General features: G+C 45.6%; 1 protein-coding gene across 1 annotated transcript; it reads left to right on the top strand.

Moving 5' to 3' along the window:
- The first annotated feature begins 4,729 nt into the window (after positions 1-4,729).
- SOCS7 (suppressor of cytokine signaling 7) lies at positions 4,730-17,304 on the top strand. Its single transcript, XM_053453767.1, has 10 exons — positions 4,730-5,408; positions 11,760-11,824; positions 11,912-12,016; positions 12,423-12,524; positions 13,035-13,165; positions 13,362-13,530; positions 13,709-13,837; positions 14,129-14,264; positions 15,039-15,197; positions 15,666-17,304. The coding sequence occupies exons 1-9, from the start codon at positions 4,825-4,827 to the stop codon at positions 15,157-15,159; spliced, it is 1,542 nt and encodes a 513-aa protein (XP_053309742.1). The 5' UTR covers positions 4,730-4,824; the 3' UTR covers positions 15,160-15,197; positions 15,666-17,304.
- Positions 17,305-17,697: the final 393 nt, after the last annotated feature.

Here is a 17,697-nt window from a genome sequence, read left to right as displayed (position 1 = left end):
CATTATTATTACTTATTGTGTTATATAGCACCATCATATTCCGCAGCGCTGTACAATGGGTAGACAGGACATCACAAGTGGCATATAACATATAACATGACAATTTTACTTACAGAACAACTGGTGAGGGGGGCCCTGCTCAGACGAGCTTACAATCTAGAATGCATGAATGTACGTGAAACAGAAGCAGGAGATCTGTGAGGGACCCTGAGTGACAGGCGGAAGAAACGCCGCACACAGATACTGATCGGACGGGCACGGAGGTGATCAGTGAGGGTAAAGGGATTGGGGGGTGCACTTTGGAGCATGCAGTGTGTGGGATCGGGGGGTTAAAGCTGCTCCACCATTCTCCTATCGCTAGGAGACGCCAGTTGTGTCGTCACAACCTGGATGAAGCTCCATGGCAACCGAGGCTGGGAGCGTTCTCCTGCCCCCCCCAACATCAGCATCAGTCCGTGCGCCATGCAGAGTGTGTGTGTGTACATAAACAGCATGCGAGCACACTGCGTGTGTTATATGTGCTGTATGCGTGTTTTAAGAACACGGAATCCTCTTAATATTAGCAATGTGTGAATCCATGCATCTATTAGGATTAGGGAAGTAACGTATAAACGTAGACTAAACGCTGAGTCATTTTCATTCCAGGGCGAAAACACAAAATATTACAATTTTACCAAATTTTTCTTAAATTGGTCCAGCATCGATCTTAATAAAAAATGGAAAAATCACTTGTGATGTGGATAGAGTGAGAGCAGTGGACTGCCGGAGTTAATGAGTGACAGAGGCGACATCAGAACACTTGTAGCAATTACAGACTGGCAAAGTGATGCATCCAGGCTAACAAAAAGTGATGTAAGACAATAGCGGCCGCTAGTCAGAAATTGACATTTATATATATATATCATAATGCCAGCCAAGCAGTCAAGGACAATGACATAGTAGTTCTAGCCAACCCGCCACTGACGGTGTCATATCATAATAGTGGTAGCCAACCCAGCACTAACATAAAGATAATAGTGCCAGCCCAGCTGTCAATAAAATGTGACAAAAATGCTATCAAATAAAGCCCTGAGAGTGATATGTGACCATGATTCTAACCTGCAAAAATCCGACAACAATAGTGCTAGCCAACCAGTCACCGGCAGTGATATGGCAATAATATTATTAGCAAATCAGGCGCTGGCGTGACATGATATCATTCCAACAGTTGGTGCAATATCTATAAACTTTTAGCCATGAAGACATAGTGAGAGCGCCTGACAAAGCATGATTGTCCCTGACCTCCTCTGTTACTATATATGTCTGTGTATGTATATATATATATATATATATAGAGAGAGAGAGAGAGAGATGTATGTCTCTGTGTATATATATAGAGAGAGAGATGTATGTCTCTGTGTATATATATATATATATATAGAGAGAGAGAGAGAGAGAGAGAGAGAGAGAGTGAGAGAGAGTGGACGGGTGTAAAGCTTCTCTGCCTGATTCCCCCTCCTGCAGGCTGTATAAATATCGGTCTCTCTGATTGTGTCGCTTCAAATTAGTGTTGTGTGAGTGTAGAGAGTGGAAGGACAGATGGCTGCAGAGAGCCTGGGGAGCGAGGGATCGGTCACAGATGTGGGAGAAAACCCAGACTCTTTATTTCCACATCTACCATGTCACCCCCCCCATCACCTTCTTTCCTATACATCATACGGTTGCCTCTCCCGTTGTATATATCATCACACATCTGTCTGCATCCGCTCCACATCACCTCTCCTGTCTGCTGCTGCTGCTGCTGCTTGTGTTTAGTTTCTTATATAGGGCGATGCTAGTAAATAGAAGGCATTGTTGTTCTGTAGCATATGCTATTGTTTATTTAGTATAAACATAAAACATAAACATAGTATAAATGTTTCATTTCAAACACTAAATATAAACTGCGAAAAGATATGATGGCGTATTGAGGGAAAAGAAGGATAAATAAAAGAGTGAAACTCATCTGGTTCCATGGTATCCGTTTGAAGAGAGAGATGGAGGTTTGGTTAAATACCACCATAACTCATCTAAACCTTTGGCTTTTTGTGAATATAACCAGGCCTAGTACTGAAGCTCAATTACCAAAAAATAATGGATTGTCTTTTCATGCCAAAGTGGAACATGGTCCAAAAGAAAGAAAAATCACCATATATTGATATAGTGATAGCGTGCCCAAGGTCAAGGTCAAATAAGGGATCGCCTTGATAGATAACATAAGCATTTGTGCCAAGCATTGTCTGGAATAAGAAACTGGCCTTGGTAGTGGTAAATACAGGTAATTCCCATGATCAAAAAGACCAATCTAAATGTGGGGAGATACATTTACTTCCCTCTCTGGGTAATGACAATTAACAGCGAGTAAATACATGAATTTCTACTAGAAATAGATGAATCGATACAATAGATAAAAAGGAGTCTCTGAACCAGAGCTACATGCAAAGCAAACAGAAAGAACCTAGGAGTTGTTTAGCCAGAACAGAATGTTGCCTAATGACCTGGCTGCATCTTATTCCAGATGCCATATGTGCTTACACGTGTTACTTCTCATTATTAGCATGCGTTTTACTTCACTGTCAAGTAAGGAACCCGCAGCACTTTATTGACACAGCCGGCAGAAGTCAGTTTTATTTCATATTGTCATTTTATTACCCTAAAGACAGTAAAATGCATCAGAGTCCATGCAAATCAGACTCGAATATACATTTTATTTATGGCGTGGTACTGATCCGAATATATATATATACATGAAACATTGAACATAGATAACAGATCCTCAGCTATAATGAGCTTCCAAAGAAAAGGCACCCAACCCGAGTTCTATTAACAGGTTAAAGGTGCTGCTGCACTTCCATGAAATATTAATTGCACTCTCTAGCATGAGAAACAAACAATCTGTCATTTTATTCTTTCTTCCCAAGGTTTAATCACTTAAAAAACATAAATCTTTAAGAAGCTTTTTTTCAGTTTCTATGGCAACAACCCATCAGTGCCTGCTTTTATGTCACATGATGCTTACGTGTTCCCAGAAAAACATGCGAATGAGGGATTTTGCTTGATTAAAAAAATCTAGACATTCAGCAGTAGTAGAAATTGTATTAATGGTTTGTAATGTATTATTTCATATTTCTATTTCATTTCATAATAAAAATAACAGAAAGTGACTTCTTCTGCATTATACTGAGTGGGACAGGCAATATGAAATTCTGTGATGAGAAATTTATATTTTTGGAAACCCGAAGTCTGTGGCCCTGCATCCAAAAGTCACGCCTATGCCGGTGACACGGTTAAGATCTTTGACACTCAAATAACTGGCCAGCCTATTCCAGTGGCATTAACAAAAAATCCTGCCTCCCCTGCCTATTGTGCCCAGGGGTCCCTCACCATGTACTATGTTTTGGATCTAAATATTATGGGGGAAATAAATGCAATATCCAATTATGTGCCAATAGTATATTAACAAACACCTTGGGAACGCTCGGTAATAAAATTAAAATGACAGGTGGTTAGGACAATTTAAAGGGATGATGAGAAGCCTTGGCAGCCCTAGGACTTAGGATCCCTGCAGTCCTATGTTATGCCCCTAGCCTATTCACAAGCACCTGCCAAGATGTATGTAGAAAGCAGGCGACAGGGTGTAAGGAGTGCAGGTGAGGCGTCCGGTACAGGAGGTGTAGGCAGGGTCTGATTCACTAAACACAGCAAAGTCCAGTAACTTCAGGGGAGGCAGCGTAGTCCAATATACATTAGCCGAGGTCAGGGTCACAGAAGGCAGCTTAGTCAAAAAATAATCCGGGGTTAACAACAGGAATTAAATATCAAGGCAAGGAAGAGCTCTATTAGGCACAATAACACCAGTGATACTGGTGATACTCATGTTTAGATGTAATTTTCTCCTTTCCCATTAAGACCTCCACCGGGTGCCGGAGAGAAGGATCCGGGTCCCCTGCAGCGCTGCGGGGGAACTGGATCTTAGTCTTATAGTCAGACCTCTATTAGAGCTCTGAAAATCGAGCAGATACGGTATATCTAAGGTTGTCATCAGCCCCAGATTGACAGGGACAACCCCAGAATAAACCGTGGAAACCGCTGGGCTGGTGGCGATTTAAAAATGAAGGCAACATTGTGTTACGTGACCCTGTGGTGTTAGCATGGAGCTGCATTGCAGACAGACTAAGGCTTCACGCCAGGTACATGTGGTGTGTGTGTTAGTGTATGTGTGAGTGCGACTCTCTGGGTGTCTGTTAGTGTGGGTGTGTGGCTGTGTCAGTGCTTGAGTGTTAGTGTCTGGATGTCTGTGTGAGTGTATGGGTGTCAGTGTATGTTAGCGTAAGTGTCTGAGCATCTAGGTGCCAGATGGCCTGGATCGGCCATCTGGCACAGGTGGGCTGCGGGTTGACAGTGCCCCATATTTGTCACATAAAGGTGCAAAGTGGCCGTATGCCCATCGCCAATAAACGCTGCTAGTTGGACTGTTCCATTCTCTTGTTTCTGTAAAACCCCTTCTGGAACTTTCCTCCCAAATCACATTTTTATAAAACCTCCACTGAATTTTTCCAGTAGGTCCGGCCACCCAAAAAATGAACTGCGGGCCTGCGACATATTGCGTTCTTTTTTCTGAAAGAACGTGACATCATCCGAATGGGCGGGGCCGCCTGTCTCCGGAGCTGTCACTGATCTCACCGGTAGTGACGTTTCAGAGTACCGGAAACAGGGGCGGGCTCCGATGAGGGAGCTGCTGGAGCTCGGGGAGCGGAGCTGGGAGAGGCCGAGGCTCGGGCCAGGGCCTGTAGAGCCACCGGGGACATGCGAGGGGCAGCGGCAGAGGAGGAGGCCGCGTCCTACCGGGTGCTGAGCCGGCTGCTGGCCTGCGGACCGGAGGCGGGTGAGGAAGCAGCCAGACCCAGGCTCATGGTTTTCCGGAATATGCTACGAGGGGAGGAGGATGCAGAGGCCTCGCTAGAACCGGGGGCTGGAGTAGAAGCGGTACCGGAGGAGGGGGCGCCCCAGCCGTCAGAACTCTGCAGTCGGCACCGTAAAGCCGCACAGCCTGGTGAAGGCCTGGAACTGCAGCTCGGGGCTTTGGGGCTGCGAGGGGCCGGTTGTCCCTGCGAAGAGACTAGCGATGCTCTGCTTGTGCTGGAGGCCCCAGAGGCTCGGCGACTGGAAGAGGAGGAAGACGGAGAGACAGTGGAGGGACAGGCCGGGGCGTCGGCCAGGAGAGGCGCTGGGCGCAAGGGCTCGCTGCGGATCCGGCTGTCCAGGATTTTCCGAACCAAGAGCTGCGCAGGAGCCGGAGGAACAACTGAGAGGAGAGGGGCCGGGGACCTAGGGGGGTCCGGCGGGAGCCTGACTGACATGTCCCGGGACAAGGAGCTGGAACTGGGCAGGTGAGAGCCGGGGAGATGTGGGAGGCTGGGAAATTCCTTTATTTTGAGTAAATGGTGCAGAAACTCCTAGTAGCGCAATAGCCGGTGACAGGAATCGCACTGGGATTTATTATGTGAAATTCCCATTTAGAATCCCAAAGGTCTTCAGTTTCCCCGATCCACAGAATCTAAATAAACTTCTATTACTTTCTGGATACTAAGTTACCGTGAGATAAAGAATGGATGACTTTTGACAGATGTGCCGTGGAATCCATACAGGAGGCAACATCTGTGCTGCGGAGTGGAGCATTGTCTGTCTTTTGCCCTCTAATCCCCCCATGCAGCTCGGAGGGGTTTATTCTCTAAAAAGAAAGTTGTGGTTTCAACGCCCTCGCTCCATTATTAATTATAAAAAATTCTAAAAGGGGCAACACTGGCCGGTTTCTCCAGCTAGCGGGGTGAGCCGGCCAACTTTAACATATAAATCGACAGACAAGAAAGTACTGGAGAACCCTCCCTGATTTACCTATACATTATACGGGGCCCGCAGCAGAAGCTCATTGGAGTTCTACATTCATAATGTATAGTGAAGTTTGGAGTTGGAGCCACAACTCTCCCGTCAAAATTCTCTTTAGTGAATAGACCGCTGCGTTTTAAAGCTCCAAATCTGCTATTGAGAAGGTGACTTATGTTCTTACACTCATGCTCATCCAAGTGAGTATTATGGTAATTATCGTCGTAAGCCTGCGTCAAGCTGATGCAGGATAAAGGCGTCTCCAAACAAATTTCCAACGCTTCGCTTCTGTGCTTTCTGTGGCCCCTGAGCGCCAATAAATTCAACAATTTCATTGACCCATCTTTTCTTTAGTCGTCTTATTAGTGCCAAGTTGTCTCAAAGACTTGATCGGTCCGTCCTTTTGACACTTCCACTCGCTGGTTACTTAGACATTTCCAGTTGTGCACTCGCCATCCTAATTTCTAAACTTTGTAATTTCGGCTATATATATATATATTTGATAGCCAACGAATAATATGCGTAATGGAAGAGTTTATTCATTGTGGTGCCCTGTTAGTTGCCAGCTGTCTGTGAATATATTGTTTACAAAAACAACCTGCCTTTTGTTTATGGCTCTGTTTATTAATGCTTATGATGGCGGTCTTCAAACTCAAATCATTGCTATTAATAAACAGATTTGTGAAGGGGCAGAAATACTGATGATCGCTTGATTGGCAGGAGGATGGGGAAAAAAAACCTTAAGCATAAAATACAGAGCTGTATACATTAACGTAATTTACCATCGACGGAAACCGGCTTTTATCTTTTAGTTTCAATAAACTTCCTTTATCCGGAAGCCGCCATTGATTTTGGTGACTTTCCCGGCTCAAACACCACACTGGGCAGATTCTTTATGGCAATGCTAATGAAGTCCGTTCCGCTATAAACTTTCATTAGTCAGAGTCCCCAGTGAGTTATTCCGTTTACTTCAGACGGTATGATGAGAAGTCTCGGCTTGAACACAAACAAAGGAGTGATGTGGAGCTGCCTGAAAGCATTATATCAACGAAAAACTAAAACCGCTTCCCTTTAATCATCTGTCTGAGCCGTGTATCCCGTAGATGCCGGTTCATGGAAATATCCGCATTAACTGCACCGCTATGGAAGAATATTAGTAACGTGCTGGTTTTAGAGCCAGACGTATACCTTGTGGCTGTAGGTGCGAGATGAAGCTGTAAAAGATGTCTACTTAGAAGAAATGGAAGGTTCAAGCTCTGAATGTTTAAGTAGCGATGTATTGTAAGTATTCTAACGTAGTTCATGATTTATCATTTGCATAATTTAAAGAAATCAGACATTTTTGGAGGAAAATCATGGTGAATCTCCTCCGGCCGCATGATTCTTTGTTCACCGCTCACGCCTCGGACTAGGCGTTGTGTGCCGTATCACAGTGTCCCATCGGATGTATCGCGCTGTGAGGTGAACGGTGCGACGTGCTGTCAGAAACAATAAATCATCTGCAAATGAAATCATATGTTATATTCATGACGGCCATTCCCGGAGAATCCATCTGTTTTGTAGCCCGGGTGGAAATGTTGCAGTTTTGTTACGTTGCCCTCTATTGGCTGTGATGTGTAGTACCACGCCGTGTGTGTGTGAGTGTGTGTGTGTGTGTGCGTGTGTGTAGCCTCTCCCCATAATGCTTGTATTTCATGCTTTGTATTCTGTTTTGAGATATCCTTAGGTGTGATACATATGTCAGATATTTCACCTGTGTCCCTATACCCTATTTATTTTCCCCTGTATGTGTAACCCCGGTTTTCCCGCAGCTCATGAGCTGGCTGTGGAGCATTGTGCCCTTTGTCTAATAAAGCCGGTGTTACCCCTGTTCTACCTCCTTTATACTGGTTTGGGTTGTGTTATTGAAGGAGGAGCAATTTTAGCCTCAGCATCTCAGAACCTCCAAACTGGGAAGAGCTATTTGGCCCTCATAGCCACAGATGTGATGTGAGGGCTTCCATGAGCCGTTATGGCCTCGCCGTCAAAGACAATGGGTTTGATCCAAGGAGTAAGGGCCTACTGAGTTCACCAACATAAATCTGTCCAGGAGTCTGTCTGTGCTTAAAGCCCCTTCTATTCCTTCTAGCAGTCGGAGAACTGGGTTTGGTCTACTTGATGGTGGCCAGCTGGGTCTGATACTCTCCCCTTAGCCATGGGGAGGCCCAGGGGCCATGCAATATTATGTATTAACAAAAAAGTATATTTTAAATGTCTTAAGTTCTGATGCAATGGTCTAATATTCTCAGTCTTTGCTCAGTAACGTCATTATTCTCTGTTATGTGGGGAACAAAATCAACATCGGTTTGCAAATACCATAGGATGTCTAATGTTCTGACATAAGGAATATTAGATTCCGTCGCCATGTTAGGTACACATGTCCTTTTCTCTAAAGCTCAAAGCAACAACATAACACCTAGTATTTATATATCGCCTTTCTCCCGGTGGGACTCCAAGCGCTTTTAGCAGACGCTCTCGGAATTAACTAAATCGACAGCTGAATAATAGTTGTTACCCCATAAACTGTGCGGGTCTACTCAGCCCTTTATCCTAAAGGGCTGAGTTGACCCCGCCGGGATTTGAACCTGCGGCCATGAGGTGTGAATAGGCTCTGTTATGTTGGGAGATCGTCCTCCGTGTCAACTTATATTAAAAAGGCATTAAAAAATAAAAATAAGCAAAAATGAGCATAATAAGGAGTTCTTAATATATTTAAATCATTTTGTATCACTTTTCGCACACACCCCGGGCACAAACAATCTTATGATTATCTATGCTGCAGAAATTACAAAAACAGCAGCGGTCGATAAAATCACTTTATCCTCGGTTTTCATTCCTGATTTAATTCAGAGCTAATTGCAAAGCTTTCATTCTCATCGTAATGTGCCTGCGCTCTCCTTCACTCTATGCCTAGGTCCTGAATTCTGCGTTCCGAGCCCTAAGAATACTTAGGCGCAGCACCTGAGTACCGTGCGCGCGGCTCCGCACAAACGTCCGATTTCTGTTTTAGGTGCAGGATAGAATCGTCTCTTCCCGGCGGGGCTTGTGTCGTGTAATCACAGAGGTGTGTAGCGGCACGTGTGGTATACAGGCGTTGTTTTTGTTCAGGTTGGTGTTGGCTGGGTATGTTTGCTCTGCCAGTGGCACCGCGGACCTTCTACCAGATAATGCATTAAGAGATAGTTGTGCCCTTTTTGCGTTCTCGGACGGCTGATAATTGGACGCGGTTCACCAAGTGAGTTAATTGTTAATGGCTTTTTACTCTCCATGAGCGTTTCTAAACTTGTACTAATAGAAGGCTAGCAGCGGGGTGATGTATTTTATAAGCCCTTTGGGGTGTAGATGGTAAGGTATAGCTTTATTATTGATGCGTTGAGAAGGTACTGTGGCTTGGAACAGACTCCTTGGATTGTAATCTCAGCCAGGGAGAGCGTGGGTGCTTTACTCAGAAAACAGCGTCTTGGATATCATCCCTTTTTCATCTTAAGTCGTCTCTGGTGCCATGCTGCCAATTAGTATTTTCCCATCTTAATTTATAATTAAACATCGTACATCTCGTATGGGTTCTTCACTTTTATCATCCGTTGCAGCAGCCCTAAGTGTTTGGCCATATATTTACCATATTTTTATTACCGTGAACGCTATATACATCTGTATAACCTGCTGTACCTTATATATATATATATATAGAGCTAGAATCTCGCATATACCATCACTCGATGTGTCTGCTGATACTTTGTTATAGAAGTATTTTAATTATTGTGAGTTGGAGGTTCTGGACGTTTTTTTCATCCTGGTACTTTTGGGATGTATTGTATGAAATTAGTTAATCACCTTTTATGTTCTTTATGGCAGGATTTGAGACAATGAAACCTCATTGGGTTTTTTCACTAAAAGCAGAGTTATCGGGAGAGTTGTGGTTTCGCTGCCCTCACTTCACACTTCATTATGAAGGGGTGATACAGGCGAGTAGGAGCTGACCCTCCACAATGAGTAGCGCCGTGCTTGATGTGCCATACGCATGGCTTATATTGCCAAAACGGCCTTATTTTTGTTAATATGGGGCTTCTCGTGCCATCGGAGGATAGGACTGCAAACCCCATCTGGAGAGCTGGGAAGACAGAAGTTGCTGCCGACTGTGTGCACGGAGGGGTCCGCAAAGTAAGGCCATCGATGGAAGACTTTGAGTTAGTTTTCCACCCGCATAACTCATCACTAGGTACCCCCTGACTCCATTGCCTGTGTGATTTATTTCAATCGCTGGTTGTCGTCTGTATACGCTGTAGATTCTGTAGATATGTGCCAGACAGCGAGATAACGTCTTTCTAAATTCCTTCCTTAAGTAGTGTTCTGTTTTTTTCCTTTGCCATGGGAACGGTGTAATCTTTCGCATGGATTGTGTTACGGTGCCAGGCCCTCCTTCGCATCCTCTGTCGGAGCCTGTCAGGGGGCGGCATGTCGGAGAAGCGCGTTCTACGCCGGGTACGCCGGCTCCCCTGATGTTAGCGCCGTATGCGGTTCAGCCTTCAGGCGTTTTGTTTGGCCTCTGTATTAAATATTGGGCTTATTTTGTTCTTGTCTGTGTCAGTTAAAGGGGTCATCTTACGGAGGAATAAGTATTGTTTGCACATTAAATAAAGTGCTGTTTACAGTATTGAGGTTTAGCGTTGACAAAAACTTGGGTTTACTTCATGGCTTGTTTTTCCTTTCTATTAAACTCCGTTTATCTGCAGACCTGGAGGCCACCATTGTTATCCGTCGTGATATTTTGGCCGACTCCTGCCCGAACACCACACTGAGCTACTTCTTTACGACAATGACAATGAAGTCCACAAAACAGAGCAAATGTTTCAGCGCGTCCCCAGCGAATACTATTCAATAAAACACCTAAGGCATAAATATTGGGGATTCTGTCGTACTATATGGCTGTGTGTTGCTTAGCCCACCATATACCCCAAGTTTGACGAATCCCATCTTTTTCACTCCTATTTTGATTACCAAGGAGCTGAATCAGTCCGACTGCCCTCCGTTTTAACCCAACTGGGACTCTCAATGGAGAGCCTTCTCTGGACACCATTAACGATAATGATGTCGGTTCCTCCATAAAGGTTCATTAGTCGGTGTCCAGGAGATTAAGACTGGGCCGTATTATGGGTAACATATTAACGGGGCACAGAGCCGGGACGCGTACAAATGGCTGATGTGCAGCTGTTAAGGTTCTCCCCTCAGGTAGAAGCTGCTTTGTGGGGGGGGGGGGGTTCAAGTTGGATGGAGGTGGTGATTGTGCGAGGTTTGTCTCCTGCCGCCGGAGGTGGAGCAGAAAGCTAAATCAGGCTGCGTGATTTCAGGTAACACACGCAGGGCGGCTATATGTTTGCTCCTCACAAGAATAGTTTGAGGCAAAGAGCCTCCTCTTTGAGGTAGAGGGCTGGGATGCGGAGTTTTTTGGTATAATTCAGCAGGCAAGCGTGGCACAGACAGTTTGTCGTCGGTCCTGAACACCCCGGTGGTTTGCCTGCAGGGAGGTCACCTTGGCTGTGATGCATCCCGTATGGCCGTGTTACATGCTCACGTGTGCTGTGTACAGCCTTGGATGTAAATGTTTTAAAGGGCAAAAAGCCACAAAACATTTCCCATTTCTAGCTCTTAAATCAATAGCGACAGAGTCCTGCATATATTTAATGAATAGTAACCTACAAGTGTTGGCCTTTTTTATGGGCACTGTTTCCATCGTCAGCCCTGTGGATGCGGTGTCCTTGTGCTCTTTCTCAGTTCTCTACCTGGTTTGCTTACGCCGCAATTTCTTTTGCTTTCCACAGAAAGCCCCGTTTGACCAGAACTCAAAGTGCCTTTTCTCCGGTCTCCTTCAGTCCCCTGTTCACTGGTAAGTGGATTCGCAAAGAAGGAGCAGAACGTCTTTGGTGTTTGCCGGTAGCTTTGTAACTGGTTTTGTGCTTCCGTTTTCTTTTAGGTGAAACGGTGTCGCTGGTGGATGTAGACATTTCACATCGAGGATCTTCCTCCTCGCGTCCGCCAACGCCGCCTCCACCCCCTCGCAGAAGCCTCAGTCTTCTAGGTACATATCCTCCTCATTCCATCTCTCTGACCACCTTCCGCTATGTGTGACTGAATTCTGAAGTCTGAATCTGTTTTGTGATGTAACTAATATAAATTAAATGCATAGAGATGGTTCTGGTGAATTCCTATGCATTTGAATGCAAAAAAAGTCAATTATCAGGTAACACGGAGCTTTTATGTATGAAGGAGGACTTTCACCATCTTAAGGCGCATTCTCTGACTTTTCACGTCCCGTCTTGGTCTTCAAGTAACGCGTCTGAAGTTATTATAGTCGCTTCTCTGCTTGGGTGATGTCTACAGGTTGGGTTCCCCGGGCCATATTCCGCTTTACTTTTCAAACTGCATTTTTATGTTCTCTGGTTTAAAACGCTTTGGCAAATGTTAATGATTTCCTTTTGTTTTAGATGATATTGGTGGGATACAGCCAGCATCTGTTTTAGTGGGTCCAATGGGCTCTTCTCTGCAGTCATTTCCACTGCCGCCACCTCCTCCACCGCATGCCCCTGGTGAGACTTTTCAATCCGCAATCTGCCACTGAATGGAAAGTCCTCTGATTTCACCGATGTGTCTATTTATCTCTGTTTTCCTGCGGCTTTACGCATACGGCTGTAAACGCGCTGTCCCACTTTCTTCCTGCCCCCGAGAGACAGAGAAACGGCAACAGCACGGTTCACACATCTGCATGATGTAAAAGCGCTGTGAAAATCCTTACAGCAACGTAATTTCATGTTGTTTTTGTGAACCTTCGTCGATCTGGTGACTTGTGGCTCACCCCGCTCAAACACCACATAGAGCCGGCTTTTTATGGCAATGCTAAGTAAGGCCTGTCTGGCTGGGTGAGCCATACACACGGTTATTAAAACAGCACTAGAAAACATATAGAAAAGTGTTCCCCTAAAAAATATTGCCAAATTTGGCACGTTATCCTATCACTATTGTTTAAATTATAGTTATTGGTGCTTCGGTGCAGTTTCTTATTTTCCCCGTCAGTTACTGTCTGCTTTATGTTCTTTCAGACCCTTTACCGCGAGTTGTTCCTCTCCGGCCCGCTGAGCTCGTCCCGGTCCCTCTGGTGCAGCCGTTGCAGTGCCCGCTCTTGCGGCAGGACTCCAGTAGTTTTGCTGCCAGCCTTCGAGAACTGGAAAAAGTAAAGAGCTGTTATTCTCTGTCATTGAGTAATGGAAATGTTTTTGTTTGTAGTAACCATTGCCATCTCTGCCGGCGCCCATCTACTTTCACGCCTTCCTTCTTGCCCTTTCTAACTTTTCCTTGGGGACTTGCCTGCCGTTCTGTGCCCGGTTTCGCTCTCGCTTCTATATTATATGTTTTTTTTCTCTTAACAGTGTGGATGGTACTGGGGGCCAATGAACTGGGAAGATGCAGAGATGAAGTTAAAAGCAAAACCAGATGGCTCCTTTCTGGTGCGGGACAGCTCCGATCCACGGTACATCCTCAGCCTGAGCTTTCGCTCACAAGGAATCACGCATCACACACGCATGGAGCATTACAGAGGTGAGGGCATCACTCGGCATCACACTCAATGTGCGCATGGGGCTCCGCTCATAGGAGGGCTGTGCACTCGCTACATTGGCTTGGCCTTAAAAACATTGCCCATGCGATGCATGTTTCAGTTGTGTGGATGCGTTGTGCTGCCATTTTATTGCAGCGTTGATGTATCTTTCTTTTACAGGTACCTTTAGTCTCTGGTGTCACCCCAAGTTTGAGGATCGTTGCCAGTCTGTGGTGGAGTTTATAAAACGAGCCATAATGCACTCAAAGAACGGGAAGTTCCTGTATTTCTTGCGCTCGCGAGTTCCAGGTGAGCCATCGAGTTGCCCGCTGTTTAGCTGGAATCATTTGTTCCTGCGCACGTGTCTGATTCGGCTACTTGTTTTTACCAGTATGGCTTCTGGTTTCCGATCCTTCTATAGCCCGTTCTGGTTCTCACCTGGCCTTCTGCACATACACAGCAGCTTGCCTCCTTTCTATATCCCTAAATACACGGGACTTGGCATCAAGCTTACTGCTTGCTTCCTATAATAACTATTATTAATTACTATTATTATTCCAATGTGCTTGTCATTTTTCATACTGTTTATCTCCCTTCCAGGTCTCCCTCCCACCCCGGTCCAGCTCCTGTATCCTGTGTCCCGCTTCAGCAACGTGAAGTCCCTGCAGCATTTGTGCCGCTTCCGGATCCGGCAGCTGGTCCGGATTGACCACATTCCCGAACTTCCCCTTCCCAAGTAAGTATCCGTTTGTGGTGAACTTGGTTAACATAACGCAGAATGTACTCCGCAAAACGGAGCAGACGCGTTATTCTGTCTAACTACAGTCCGTTGGATTGTTTTATGTGCTCATCTGAATATAATATCATTATGTTATAGTGAGGGATGGGCTGGATGTGCTGCACTTCAAAACATAAGCTTCCCAGTCCTTGGTAATAGGCAAAGCCCCCCTGAGATGTACTCCCTCTCCTATTGTGCAGGGTGTGTGTGTGTGTGTGTATGCAAACACAGTCATCGTCACTGTATAATTATCATTTCTAGATCCCACACTAATTACCAGTCACAACTAAACAGAGTCCCTGCTAAGTGCTGTTTATGCTGCACTGGGAGGTCCGCGGGTTTGATTTGGCAGCAGGGGTGGAGAGGGCTGTCAGCTCTGATCATTCCACCCCGGGAACTGCTCACCCTCCGATAAAAGCCTTAGATATCTTCTAAAGGTCAGACACCGAGGAGCAAAGCGTACAAACAGCAGCAAGCATGTACACGTAGTACCAGAGCCTCCGAAAAGAGCTCCTCTGCGTGCCGTGAAGGATCCGGAAAGGCATATACGTTTGTGAATACATTGTGCCGAATTCATTGGGCTGAATTATTCACTAATTATCAATGCGGATGGTTTAGAAAGGGAACGCAGTCTCACAGGAATGGTTACAAACCTTTATTATTTTCTTTGTCTCCATTATCTATCCACCCGTTGCTGTGCTTCTCAGCACTGACCTTGTTCTCTTTCCACAGGCCTCTCATCTCGTACCTGCGCAAGTTCTATTACTATGACCCACAGGAGGAGATTTACCTTTGCCTGAAAGAAGCTCGAAATGTTCCCAAAACCGAGTCTGGGCTTGAGAGCTCCACGTAGCGAGGCTCTTATACCTTCCCTTCCGACCACTGAGACAGGTAAGCAGCGACAACCAAGTGTGTACTGTGACGCCATAGATTGCACGCAGGCGGTTAGACCCACGGAAACGCTTCTGTCTCCAAGACGTGCTTTTTACTTCAGTCAACGTAACTGGTTTTTGGACAATTTCCTGACATTTATTCTCCCTCCCTTACTTGGCCACCTGAGCCAAACAACAACAACAGCAATCACCACCTTAACAGCAGGGGTGAGAACCTAAAGGCGGCGCTCCTGAAAACTTTAAATACTTAAATATGCGTTTTATTCAAGCCTGAAATCAGCTGCCAAAAAGTGCTTCCCCCAGTGCTTCGCCGGCACAGGAGCTGAGTGTCGGTGACTGTTAGGGGACAGCAAATAGCTTTGTGGGGAGGGCAGAGGCAAAAGGGGGGATTCTACAAAACCCACCGCTGCGTTTTGGCAGCCTCTGTTTGTTGATCGTAATTTCATAAACCACCTTTGTATTTCAGGTTAATGTTGACTTTGTGAAGCCCTGAGGCAACTTCCAATGTATCTCTGTCTAGGACTGAGTGCTGGGGCAAGAAAACCGTGACCCCAAGAAAAGGATGTGTAAGAATGGGACAGCATTTCAACCTGCCCCTCGTCCTCCTTTTAACTTTCCCTCCAGATCACCATCTGTAAAGAACAAGTAGTAGTAGCCGGCAGGTTTTGCTCTACATGGTTTCAGGGGCCGTACCGCCAGCTTGACCCCCTTCCCGCACCCTGAAGGTTTGCTGCCTGCTTCAAGCTGCAGACATCAGCATCTTCAGTGTTCCCGAGGACGGCAGAGGCGATAAGGGGTGGTAAACGGTTCTCGAGCACACGTCTTTCTACTGAAATGTTAAGCTTCTCCCTGTACAGATTGTCCTGCGCGCCGGCGTCTTCGAGTTAGTTTGCCAAATCTTTGGATGAGATGGGCTGCGTTGCCGCAAAATGTACTTGTGTATTTTATTTTACGAGGAGGAATAACACCGAGCCCGTATCTTCATGGATGATGCATGTCTGGAGGTGAAAAGGGTTAAGGAAAATCCCCCCAGCCCTGCGTCTAGGCCTGCGGTGTACGGATTATACTACTGATGGACTCTCGCTCGTGTGATGAGAGGGAGGACGGCGCCCCTGCATTAAACTACTGATAGGAATCTCTAATCCCCACTCTTTAGTGGGAAAAGACAGTCATCTCTCTATTGCTTCCTAAACCAGGGATCCCTGACGCTCAACTCAAACAAACTGGATTCTCTGAAACACTTGAAGGATTCCCGGTCTACTCACTGGAGTGACGGCGCCCGCCGCTGCCACGTCACGGGTTATCTGAGACGGAACGGCGTCGTCCTGCCGTACATGCGTGCTTCTGGCTGCCAGCGGCAATTACCCCATCCTTTACGGGACTGGTAACAGCGCTTGCTGTACGTGACTTTATTTCCCTTTTGAGATAGGGGAATGATGTGGATTTCTGCTGCCCCCACGGGAAAAAGTCTTTAATTTCACTGGAAACGAAATTCTCTCCAGCACAATCTGTTCTCCCTCCCTCCATTCGGTCCTTCCCGGTTTTTGTGTATATTTTGTTTCCTCCTCTTAATTTATTGAACAATGGTCTGTGTGTAATTTATTTCCCTGATTGTATGTCCCCCGCTGCTTGTGGGTTTTTAATATATAAAATTATGAGAAAAGACTGGCTGTTTTGGGGAGGGGGGGGTTTCTGTCCGGTGTGAGTGCGTAACGCCTGCCCTCCTCTCTAGGTTTGGGGGGCGAAGAGGTTCGATGTGTCCTAGAAGTCCTGATTGTAAATATTGTGTTCATAGGCATGAGAGGGACACATTCCTTTAGTGTGATTTTTATTTTTTAAACATATATATTTTTGACTCCCAAGAATTATTTCTTTGTAGACCTTGAATAGGAAATAATGGGAAATTGTTTTGTGTCAGTGGTCTGTCTTTCTACTTTTTTGCTTCTATCTCTCCTCCCCACCACCCGAAATAAAAGCACTCGGCCCTCTCTCCATCGCGTTTCCTATGTAGGTGCTTGTGGATCTACACTTTTTTTTATTTAATTTTTTTCTGGACATTTCAGGAGAAGTGGAGAGTGGGTTTAAAATAAACAGTTTAGAAATAATACCGGAATTGGGTGTATCTTGTTTGTCTCTTTTTCATGTTTTATCTGAACCTTTGGAACGTTTTACATAACTGTTTACAATATGGTTTGTTTTTTCTCAGAGGAATTTTTTAAAGGGATTTTCATATATATACAGAAAAATAATCAGAGAGCAGGTCGGAATTATCTAGATTCAAGAGATCCCCGTTTTCCGCTACGGTGATACTGCTCTTCTCGAAGCGAGTAACCCGGATCCCTGTGGACATGTCCTGGATCTTCTGTCCCACAGCCTCTACCACCGTCCATTATCGTGGCAACCTTTATCCCTGTAAAGGCCTGTTTATGGGTGTGTAGAGCGCGTTCGGGCGTTATAATGACTCTAACCTAGTTGTCTAATCTCTTTGATATAGGGGA

The sequence above is a fragment of the Spea bombifrons genome, chromosome 13, assembly GCF_027358695.1.
Source record: "Spea bombifrons isolate aSpeBom1 chromosome 13, aSpeBom1.2.pri, whole genome shotgun sequence".
Taxonomy (NCBI): domain Eukaryota; kingdom Metazoa; phylum Chordata; class Amphibia; order Anura; family Pelobatidae; genus Spea; species Spea bombifrons.
Note: the sequence above shows the minus strand (reverse complement) of the source record. Positions and strands in the feature narration are given on the sequence as shown.

Coding starts and splice junctions, on each gene's coding strand:
- SOCS7 (XM_053453767.1), top strand. CDS start 4,825: ATGCGAGGGGCAGCGGCAGAGGAGGAGGCCGCGTCCTACCGGGTGCTG. Junction 12,017..12,422: donor CAGAAGCCTCAGTCTTCTAG/GTACATATCCTC, acceptor CTTTTGTTTTAG/ATGATATTGGTGGGATACAG. Junction 13,166..13,361: donor GCCTTCGAGAACTGGAAAAA/GTAAAGAGCTGT, acceptor TTCTCTTAACAG/TGTGGATGGTACTGGGGGCC.